The 11493-nt window shown below is 45.0% G+C and overlaps 1 protein-coding gene and 1 long non-coding RNA gene across 5 annotated transcripts in view; one reads left to right on the top strand and one right to left on the bottom strand.

Annotated features, from left to right (window-relative positions):
- Window positions 1–213: 213 nt before the first annotated feature.
- Window positions 214–11493, bottom strand: part of kirrel3l (kirre like nephrin family adhesion molecule 3, like) — a 32148-nt gene continuing 20868 nt past the window's right edge. The window contains exons 3-15 of one of the 4 annotated variants that reach the window (XM_028424360.1): window positions 11190–11339; window positions 9160–9317; window positions 7702–7852; window positions 7514–7619; window positions 7109–7257; window positions 6888–7015; window positions 5552–5678; window positions 4860–4960; window positions 3988–4186; window positions 3054–3173; window positions 2781–2890; window positions 2520–2630; window positions 214–2394 (exon numbers count right to left, since the gene is read on the bottom strand). In XM_028424360.1, the coding sequence (XP_028280161.1) occupies window positions 1903–2394; window positions 2520–2630; window positions 2781–2890; window positions 3054–3173; window positions 3988–4186; window positions 4860–4960; window positions 5552–5678; window positions 6888–7015; window positions 7109–7257; window positions 7514–7619; window positions 7702–7852; window positions 9160–9317; window positions 11190–11339 (2102 nt within the window). In that variant the 3' untranslated portion in view covers window positions 214–1902. The remainder of the gene's footprint in view (window positions 2395–2519; window positions 2631–2780; window positions 2891–3053; window positions 3174–3987; window positions 4187–4859; window positions 4961–5551; window positions 5679–6887; window positions 7016–7108; window positions 7258–7513; window positions 7620–7701; window positions 7853–9159; window positions 9318–11189; window positions 11340–11493) is intronic. The other 3 variants (XM_028424362.1, XM_028424361.1, XM_028424363.1) reach the window with 3 other exon arrangements.
- On the top strand, window positions 10123–10888 carry LOC114447864 (uncharacterized). The gene is made up of 3 exons (XR_003671872.1): window positions 10123–10251; window positions 10328–10433; window positions 10557–10888. It is a non-coding gene; the product is annotated as an uncharacterized LOC114447864 (long non-coding RNA).

Here is an 11493-nt window from a genome sequence, read left to right as displayed (position 1 = left end):
CATCACTTTTGCTACACGGGAAGCTTTGTTTGGCACCACACCCAACAAAGCCTTTCACCGGGCTGATTAACTCTCAGGAGTCACGCTTCTTTATCGGAAATGGTTTTATTTAAATATAAATATGTGTACAAAGGTACAAGCAACAATAGCTCATTTTTTTAGCAAATAAAATTCTTAATACATTATTAAAAGAATGAACAAACAAATGGCCATTAGTTGTGTCCAAAAACAAACAAACAAAAATAAAAAGCATAGTAACTGCATTCAATGATTGATGAACAACATAGACGAGAAAATCTGTGGATCCAAATAAATCAACCAAGATAGATACATATGTATATAAAGATACTTTACAATAGAGCAGCTTACACGCTGTACTTTTAAGGCTTATATAAAATATAAAAATAAAGACAAGCGATGATGTTTGCGTCTTCACTTTGAGTGACATTTGTTCTCTCATTAGGCTGCCTGGCAACAGCTTTTTAGACAAATGGCAGTACAGGCGTCCATACTGAAACATCCAGGAAGTGGAATGCAACCAGGTCAGGTGCAGAAAAGCAATGTCTCGAACATGAAATGGACATGAATATAAACGCTGAAGAGTTTCACTAGACACATCATTTGCATGCAACAGAGAGAGAAAGTATGGGCTCAGCCATTTGTACAGGTACATCATGGATCAGGGTAGTACTGTTTCTTGTAAACATATTGAGACAAATTTGATTGAGTTGTTGTAAAACTTAAAGAGTTTATGGTCCAAGGTTTTGGACTCGTCTTTACTCCACCTGAGCCTGCTGAAATTGACGCTGCATTCAAGTTTATTTCAAGTTCAAGATTGCCACCATTTTCCAAACCACTACTACTTTTGATTGTTCTGGTAATTTCCTTCTCTTTGTTTTACAATCAGAAAACAATACCAGGGGTAGGACAGCAGGTTTCAGCATCATCCCCCTTTTTCCCCCCCTCACTAATTATCACCATCTTTGGGTATTCACTGTCTTACCTTGCCCATCATGGTACAACAGTTATCTTCGAGTCCTCCGTCAAAGTGAAGGCTAAATTACACATTCTCTTCATATCTCCTTCTTTCATCCGCCGATGAGAACACTGCTATGTCCAACATGATACGGTTATTCAGAAGAATCAGACAAAGCACAAGGAATACAGCTCAGGCCACAAGTATCCCACTGATGATTAGACTCTTCATATAGACAGTGCCTGTAGCACTTGTTGGTCAGTACAGCTAGCCTGTTGTGCAGAGGAGTGTATGTCTGTCTCTGTGGATAGCTCAGTCTTTGTTGATGATAGAGACACAAATGTGCTTAGAATTCCTTTCGCATGCCAACAAAACATCAAATGACAGACAACAAACGGTTGTTCGCATTGTCTTTTTTTCCTTAGCTTGTAATATCTTCATCAAAGTATTTAAGAGGTCATGTTTGACATTTAGTGTTGACACAAAGTAAATTCTGGAATGCAGGTAAACAGCTACCCCAGTGAGTTTTTCGCCACCCAAATACAGGAGATGCATTTTGTTTATTTTCTAGTTGGCCCTTGCGCACACACACACACACAGACCATCTCCACGGTTTGGGTGGTCATCATGTGGAGATAACCCAGTGAGGTATCACACTGTGACGTTCATCATATGTTTGACGAGAACATCACGATCTGCTGAAGTTTCCAGCTCAGGAGCTCTACTGTTACCGTAGATCCCACCATCCAGCACAGTTCTTTTGGTTATCCCATAACCTAAATCCCAACCAAAGACAGCCCAAACAAATCCTCTCAGGACCATCTGAGTAAAGAATGTCTCTGTTTTTGTTAGTCCAGCCACATAAGTATGTGGACAATGGTTATCTACTCACTGCTCCTGTACTTTTTTTCCCATTTTTCCCCCAATCAGACATGAGTCTGCATGCGTTGGGAGGGCCGGCCATAGTCAGACTGCTGGGAGGACACTTGTGAAGAGGCATAAGAGAAGCGAGACGAGCTGGACACCTTACTGGCCTGATCCGATTGGTCATATGCATCCACTTTCTCATAGGAAGCGGGCTTAACATAGCTGGTGAAGGCACGACCGTAGGTAGCAGGTAGGTAAGCGGAGCCACTGTACAGGGGATCAGTGGGATAGATACTAGCTGGCTGTGCAGGTTGCTGCTGGGCAGCTTGTTGCTGTTCATACGAGGTTCTGCCCGCTGTGGTGGTTGCGTATCGGTGGGAAAAGTCATAGACGCGAGGCTGGGTGCCGTGCTGACCGTATACAGGGCTGGGTGAGGGCAGCTGTGATGGAGTGTAGACTGGCCGGGAGTTGGGCACATACTCAGAGAAGCCACTGCTACGAATATGGCGGTCATCATGGCCACGAACATTGTAGTAGCCATTGGTAGGGTCCTAGGAGGAAGACAGAAAACATGGATATCATCAGCTTAGAATGACTTTAGCTTATGTGCAAAGGATAAGTTAAACAAACACATGGTATTTTTAGTGTTTCTTCTAGTTGATGTTTTCAGTTTTACCTTGATGTCTGATCTTTCGTCCTCCTCCTCTTCCAGGAGGTCGCTGTGTTCCGTGCGCGATGTCCCAGGAGACTCGCTGCTGTTCGGAGCCTGAGGGAAGACCAAGCATTTCTAAAGAATTACAAGGGTGAACAAGACATAACTTGAATAAGAACAAAAGAAAGTGTGCACATTATGTTACAGTGTTAATGTGATCCCCCACCCCACCCCCACCCTCACCTTCAATAGACAAACAGAAAAGGTGAACAAATAAAAACCTACCATGGGTTCTTTGACATCCTCCTCGTCATCGTTGCCGCGTGTAGCGTTGTGATCGCTGTGAACGATCTGAACTCTGATGTCACTCTTAGAAAGGCGAGTGCATCTTTTACCTATGGGGATTAAACAAAGGATTTACTTGACATTAGCTGGCTGATGTGTGCATCCAATTATACATTAAAACAAAAGACTGAATATAAAGAGTCACATTTTCAGCTCACACTTGAAATAGTTTGATTTGAAGAATGGGCTTTTGACCCTCTTGCCCATACTAACCGTTGAGCTCACCTTTGCCTGTGTGCCTACAGCAGAGGGAGACCAGAGTGATGACACAGATGAGCAGGACACAGCCACCGCCTACTGCTCCTCCGACGATTATTAACATAGGCAGGGCTTCTGCATGAAGAACAGAAGAAAAACATAGGAGGAGGGAAGGGGGTAAGGGGGATGAAATGAGAGATCCAAGAGCATAAGTGTCAGTGTCAAGAATGTGCAGATCAGAGCAAATGAAAAAAAAAGAAAGAAAAGGATCCATTCATTTGTCTTGCTAATCCCAAAAAACGCATGAGTGCCTATAAATTCATCTGCAGTAAGCTCCAGTCATCTCACTCGCTACTGTAGCATATGCTCAAGCGGGCAATCCGGCATCTCACAGCCTGGCTATTGTCTCTAATCTCTCTGAAAGAAGGGTAACAAGGCCTGACATGCAATGAAGCAATAGACAGTAATCTAATTAGAGATTCCAGGAGATACCGTGCCCATTTCTCTGGAGACCACCGCTCTGCTACGTTGATGTAAATTACTAGCGAGGACCTTATTTTTGGTGTCTGCTGCAACAAAGGTTCCCACTGGCATCAGTGTGCTAGTGCCACTGCCCAGTTTTAGGACCACTTAAGGGTGCTGCAGCCTGAGATGCTGCACTTGGCTCTGAGACAGTGATAGAGAATATGATCCCTACTGCAAACACATGTGGCTTCCTTTAATTGACTTTTGTCCCCAATCAATACCTGTGTTATGGGGCAAACATATTCATTAAAGAAGCCATCTGCTGATTAAATCATATTGATTAGAAGAGCATAATTAAGATAAGCACAAGACAGGGGGCACTGCTTTTACCTAATCTAGCCCCGTTCACAGCAAGGATTGAGAGTATCACTATAACTTCTGCACAGGGGTCTGGTAGGGAGAAAAACTCAGCGTCAGCATGTACCTTGCTCCTTCAGGGTGACCAGGGCGGTGCCGGTGCCGAAGCGGTTCCAGGCAGTGCAGTTGTAGCGAAGCTGAAAGTCTTGTGCGAGAGTTTCGGACAGCACCAAAGTGGACATGACTCCATGGTCGCTGGTGACTGTCTGCACTGAGTAACGACCAGAGGATCCAGACGATAGGCTCATGTCTCCAAAGGTCCACACCTGCAGAGAGGAGCAAGAGAATAGACAACAGGGAGTAAGAAGCTATTCTATGAAGAATTCTGTTTATCCTCAGATCCCTAGCTGCCGCTGACTGAACACCACTTTCTCTCTCTGTTCTGCCCTCTCTCTCTGGTGACCTCTGAGTTGCTCTGTGGCTGACACAGCTCATAGGCTCATGTTTAAGCTGCCTCCCACGTCTGCCTCACAGGTGAGGCCTAAGGAGGGTTAGGTAGCTGCACTATGAAATAAGGCTCCTCTCTGCTGTCTGTAGCGCAGGGCCAGCAGGGCACCTGTCTCTCACTCCTCCTCACACCCTAATTATCCTCTCTCAGCCCAGCATACGTTCAGCAGTTCAACAGGGTCAGTCGAGTGATGCCTCTTGGGCCGCTAATTGAATGTGGTTTGGCTGAAACCTGCAGGAAGCAAGTCTTCTGCTGCTCCCCTCACTCTACCAGTCAATGTCTGTGCAATTACAGTTGCGAATGTGTGAGTATGTATTTTTTAGCAAGCGAGGCGGAGACATGCTGGTGCAGAGGTGTGAAGGAGAGGTCAGGGGTAAAGCTCCTCTGAGTGATCACTCTCGTGTGGGTGTGGCTGGGAGGAACATGGAGTGTGTGAGCTCACAAACACACTACAGTGAATGACTCGAAGCAAAAACAAGAGGCTGACTTACAATCTTATCAGGCGGGGGGCTGCTTCCCACACGGCACTCCAGCTTGCCCTTGGAGTGCTTGACAGCATGCTGTGTGGCATCTGCTGTGATGATAGGTGGACCTAGTGTAAAGAAGAAAGACAAAGAATTTAGATCTTAGATTTAGGTTTATTTTGGATATCTTTTTTAGGTTTAACTACTCTTAGGCATTAATTTCGAATATAAAGGCCAGGGCTTACAAGACAAATGTGAGATGATGAATAGTGTTGGCAAGAAGAAATAAAAAACTTTTATTCATTGAAGAACTTTTGTTTTGTTTTTGTGCAAAACTGAATACATTTAAAGGGAATAAACATCTGAACACAGGCAAAGGGGTAGAAGTCAAAAAGGTATGGGAGCCATTTTTATTCTTCAAAATTGAAGATGTGTGGGGTGTTAAATGTCACCTGTATACCAGCATCCATCTAAACAATTCAATTTAGTTTCTGTTTATCGTTTTCTGGGAGAATTGGAAAAAAGTTTCATGACTCATGCTGCATATAATAATGTTGCATCAAATCAAATGCTTTTTTTTCTATTTCAGCAGGACTGGGCTGGGCCTGCTCAAGCCAAGGGCCAGTACACATACTCCAGTATCTCACAAATGTAAGCATGGTTCTTGAGTAAATATGCTTTGTATGTAATTGCTTTCCACGAATGAAGAAGCTGCTCACCATTTACTGTCAAAGTGACGTCTCTTTCTGCAACTCCAATCCGGGGAACAATGGCCTTGCAGGTGTATGTTCCAGCATCCTCCTGGGTAACAGCCTTCAGCTGCAAGGTGTTACCATTACTGAGCACCTAGTGAGAGATCCAGGGAGACAAGTGAGAAGTGTGTTAGAGAGAGAAAAAACGAGAAAAGAAGAAGGAGGTGGTGTGGTGGTGAGGAGAGGAGCGAGACAAAGGAAACCGGGACCTTTATCAGTGGCCCACTCGTTGTGGAGGCAGCACAGAGGTGGGCTGACCATTGTAACAAATGCTGGTGGTTTGAGTTTAATTTCATTGTGAAGAGCTTTAATCACAGCATTAAGCACTCCAGCCACTGCTGAGTGACCGTGCTGCTGGGGAGATTGTTGTAATTAAACAGTGGGGACAGAACAGAGCGTACTAGTATGTGTGAGTGGGCCTTAGCCTTTGTAGCTGCTACACTCACTCACTCCTTAGCTCATTGATCCTGTCATTCCATCAAGCTGTGATTAATCCATTTACCCCCCACACCATTACTCCTCCCCCCTTCCATCTTCACATCCCCCTCTCACTCTCTCCATTTTTTTATTTCAACACACTTGTGGAGTAACCCAATTAATCCATTACTCGTGGCCGTGTGAGGGACAGTGGTGGTGGGTGGATTAGAAAAATGCCTGCACATTTTCCTCAGAGTGGCTGAAAGTGTTCTCTCTGCGAGATGACAGCATTGCTTATGCCATCCCACAGCATTCTTTACCGGGGGTGCTTTCTCCAGCATCAGCCTCAGAAATTATATTAGTTGCCAGGAGAGAAGCTCCTATGGGACGCCCCCACTAATGGTGTGCACACTGAAAGACTTTTACCAGGATGATGTAAAGTGAAGGTGGAGTTGTCCCATTTGTTCCACCTATGAAATTGACTTTGAGGAGATGGATACTCAAGTCGAGCCATTTTTAATATCTGAGGAAGCAGCTCTAAAAGTTGCAGCACATGTTGTAATTCTGTTTATTTGAAACACACCTCAGCTCCCTGTTTGATTGATTGACCGATTGATTGAGTTGGAGTTATGACAGCATGTCATGTGCACTGATGATGCTGTATGAATCTGTCAGTGGACAGACAGTTTTCTGCCAGAGGCTTTAGCCCTCAGGGAGCATAGTGAGAGGAGGTGTTGAAGATTCAGCCTGAAAAAAGAATGTGTGGAAAGAAAAGTGTGAGGGATTCATGCCTCAAGGCCATGTGTGAACGTTTCTCTCTGGAGAAACGACGTTGAGGGGTGGTGTTGAAGCTTTACAAAGTGGCGACTCGTGTTTGTTGCCTTACCACGCTGGAGCCTTGCTTAGTCCAAGCCAGGGTCAGAGGAGGATTTCCCGTCCACGCACATGTAAAGGCTGCATCCATCCCTATATCCACCGTCATTGGCTTCGGCTCCGACAGCAGTCTGGGGCCAACTAGGGTGAAGCAACACAGCCAGGCACTTACAATCAATAAGAAACCGCTTTTACAGCAAAATAAAGCACAAAAATCTCAAAATACAAACTCACATTGGACATCGACCAGAGTGCTGACATTGGTGCTGCCCACTGAGTTGGACACCTCGCAGGAGACGGGGTCTGTGAAGTAAGAGAAGTCCACGGTCACCTCGAGGCTGTCCCCGTTTGCCTCGGAGATAGGCACCCCTCCTTTGGACCACCTGAGACAGATAAATAATCACATTACACAGTCACATTAGTTCTGGGGAGGCACTTAGCCATGCGTGTCAAAGTGGCTGTTAGCTGATTTGTGGCTTGTGCCAATCAAATGCTGCCAATCAAGCAGCTCATTTAACCCAATGAATCTGCTAAACACTTGGCATCCTTTTCTTGCTTTCTCCTCTTCTCTCTTAGAATAGCCCTATGATTGCACTCTATCAGCATTAGGATCACAGTGAACAGCTGAAAGATGTATACCTGTATCCAGTGATTTCAGGATTGGCTGAAGCAGAGCAAATGAAGCGGACCTTGGCTCCCTCTGTTACAGTCTGAGGTTGCACTGATAGAGTCACTGAAGGAGGGTCTGTAGGAAGCAAAAACCTTCAGGTTACTGACACAAATTTAGGACAAAATTTGGATTTGTATATACTTGATGCTTCACTTACGTTGAACATTGATGGTGACAGATGTCTGTCTTCCAGCAGGAGCAGCTGGGTTAAGAACCCTGCAGGTGTAGGTGCGTCCAGAGTCACCGTCCTCCGGGACGATTGGTAGCATACTGACAGCCGCCTCCCTCTTCCCATCTTCCATTGGAGTCTACAAAGTTGGACAGTGCAGAACCAAAAATCAGCTCAGTGTCACTTAAAACAAGTCACTTGCCATTTGTGATTGTGCCACTTAGTAATATCTCTGTGACACTGCAGCCTTATTTTTTTCATGTGTGAAGCATTAAAATTGCCATCCTGTTCTTTGGCGTGGCAGTTAAATCATATATTTTATGATGCAGCAGGGGATATTGTGCTGTTCCCACATTTCTGAGAGTGTTCCCCGTCAGCGCTCCTTGTTTGTCATCATCTTTTAAATCTATTTACTGCTCACAGAAATCAATACGCCTAAGTGAGGAAAGGTGTAGATTCTGAGGATATAGCTCACTGCTCTCTCACTTTCTCCCTCTCTTTTTCATCCATAAAAAAGTGTCAGTGTCTGTGTGTGTGTGTGTTTTCTTTTTGGGGTGGTGTCTGTGAGGAAGAAGTGTCACACATCTTTGGAAAAGAGCAAGGCCAAGCTGAACCTTTTCCCTGGACAGCCGAATCAATGGAGCAGGTCTTTCACTTCCTCAGCCAGACACACAAAAAAGCATTTTTATGCTAGATCAAATCACATCACTCCCTGTCACTGCCCCTCAACCCGGACAAAGCATCACTACCCACCCAGTATTTCACAAAGCTATCTTTCCAGTTAACTCTATGTTCATTTCCCCCCTTCTGCTCCTCCTTTCTCCTGCTATCCCCACATCTCATATAGCCTCTCCTCCCTCTTCACTCTTCCCTCCCTTCTCACTGCAGGCTCTCGCCTCCTTAAACGCGGCGTTTAGCGTCGTTTAGCGTGGTCAGAGAGCATGAAAAATGTGACACTTTCCCAGCCGTGGCTGGCTTACGCTCCGGCGGATCCCCATTGTGTTTCTACATTGTTGTGGGTGATTTCTCTGCAGAAACTCTACTGTATGAAACACTCATGCCTGTCTGAGCTTTGGCATGCTCCAGTTATGCTGTAGTGTCGCTGCATTAGCGAGCGAAGGGGTGGGGGGTGCTGGGGGGTGGGGGTGGAAGGAGGGGGGGTCAGGCATGTGTGGATATGGGAGGGAGACTGCAGAGTGCGCAAACAAATCTTGTGAGAGAAGAGGGTAATAGAAAAAAAAACACAAACTGTGAGATACTATGGAAGAAATATGAGAAATATAAAAAGAAATAGAAGAAAAAGACATGGGCTATTATACCCTAAGAGAAAATATTTCTCTTTTGAATAGCTTTGCATTTATTTCTGCCCGCTGTTACATTTTGTAATATCGTGTGGGTGGTAGTGATTGAATGATAATGCTGGGCGCAGATCTGCTCTCACTGTACCTTGGAATAAATTGCAGTCTCCATGACCTCTCCATCTCTGTACCAGGTGATCTCAGCAGCAGGTTTGGCTCCTGAGGCTCTGCAGGTGAGGTTGTGTGGTGTGTGGGCCTTGAGTCGTACAACGGGGCCACCTTCCACCACAGGATCAGAAGGAGGAACTGTGAAGCAGAACAAACATACCACTCAAAACAAAAAGACTCATTACAGCTCTAGGCGAGCACACAGCCACGAAGAAGTAACACTCATATTAAGCCTGTTGTTGCTCTTAGCACAGCATCAATATATAACAAGGCCTTCTTACTGCCGAGTGTCTGTTTAACAAGGTGTAGTTTCAGACAGGAGAAAAGACCGAGAAGAGTTGTCATTGGGAAAAAAAGAAAGACACTCAACCTTATTTATTTCCTTGCTTGGGAGTAGCATTATTGCTCTATTTGCTCTTACTGTTGTGGAGTGATGTTTCAACTGAATTGCTTATTTGTTCATTTATTTGCATGGTTTCGCACGCACCACTGGCAAGCCAAGCGTGCCACCCCTGATGAAGGCGTCTATCTCCCCATCCAATAAGAGAAGGCGTAAACATGGGGTTTGTGCTGGCCTTTCTCGCACCCTCCACCAAACCAATTTCACTGTGTGTATCTGAATTGTCAGAGGTCCTTCCGCTGCCGCGGCACGGACACTAATGGAATCCGAGTGCTAGGTGATTTTAATTTCCATGCCGATTCCCCTGACTGCACTCCCACCGTTGACTCCTTTGACTGTGCAGGATTGCTTTGGTCTCATCTGGCCACATTGATTTACACACACACACACACACAGAGAAAAGTCCCCCCTCCCTCTTTAACACTCTGTGTGTCCACACAAAACCATAAACTGCAACACATCTGATTTCATTTATATGTTTATGAAATGCATAATGTTCATGAACCTCCATCTCTGGTCTTTCAGGGTGCATTTAATGTAGAAGTGGCAGTTTCATCAACTTCCATGGCTGCCTCCACATGCATTTTTATGGTTGTGCGTGGGCATGTGATGGCCGCTCTGCTTTGTGCTGACAGTGACACTAGACACAGAAAGGTGGGCAGAGGAGCATGGGTGAGTACTCTGACTCTATTCATTTAGTTGAAATGTTCCTACATAACGCTTGTAATCACCGTTTGCCTTCCCATAGCAACCTCACGTCACTGTGCTCAACAAATTCACAATAGACAGCAGATTGATTCAAGGACACCAGGCTCTATGGTTGCATTATGTCGTGGCATAAGCTGCAGCAACAGGTATATCTAATTGTGCTCTCAGAGCTTTCCTTTTTTTATTATGAATAATATTTGCTTGCAGGGCATTTTGTGGACAAGTGACAGAGCTAATTGATTGAGTGATATTCCTCTGCATGCCACCAGATGCCAGCAGTGCTTTGCCATTTCCAATTCCCACAAGACCTGGCAGTCCTCCTCCTCCTCCTCCTCCTCCAACCCCCATCCCACACCCGTCACCTCTGAACGTCTGTGTGAAGAAATAGATCACTCACATCATGTTAATGTAGAAACCGCCTCACGCTTGACAAATGTTGTGGCTCACTGTAAAATGTGCTAACTGTGCAAACCCTGACTTTCAAGCGACGACGCAAGTCATTTGTGACTGCAGCAATCACATTATCCTAGACGTCCACAGTGTTGATTATCACTGCTGAGAGTACAGGCATTTTTTTTTTTTTTTTAATCACTACATCTTATGGCAGCGCCCGGATTAGTTTGAATTATGCTCTCAAGACATGTTTTTCACCATGAAACTAGATTTACAACTACATTATCTATGAGCAGTGATAAGAAATGATTCTATGAATTGCAAATCACCGCCTATTTTAATGCATTCGGATATTCCTTTTTCAAATTGTACATGTGTTATTAGTATATCAGTCTACGTGGCTTTTGTGTTTTGTGATGAAGACTACTTATTGTTCCCAGGCGATGCCAGCCTGCAGGCCTTGGCATGAGGTCTGGCTGTGAGGATCATGTGTGAGCTGTGTATCTTACCTAGTACAGTGAGCTTGGCACGGTGGGAGCGCAGACCCGCCTGTGTAGCCTGACACTCATACACCGCGTCATCCGCCAAGTCTGCTGAATCGATCAGCAAGCTGTGCTCGCCTGATAGCGGGTCGCCCATTAAGGAATAGCGAGTCCAGCCTGCATGAAGCCAGCACAGAGAATAGAGTCAGAGACAAACAAACCAAACAACAACAAACATGTAATTGAAAGGACTGTAAAATGAACAGACTTGTGCCCTGAACAAAGGCACAAGAAACATGGCGAGTTGCTTTAAGATACAAAATAAAAAGCA

This window comes from Parambassis ranga, chromosome 16 (genome assembly GCF_900634625.1).
Source record: "Parambassis ranga chromosome 16, fParRan2.1, whole genome shotgun sequence".
Classification (NCBI taxonomy): Eukaryota; Metazoa; Chordata; class Actinopteri; family Ambassidae; genus Parambassis; species Parambassis ranga.
The sequence above is the reverse complement of the archived record's forward strand: the minus strand, read 5'-3'. Positions and strand labels throughout refer to the sequence as shown.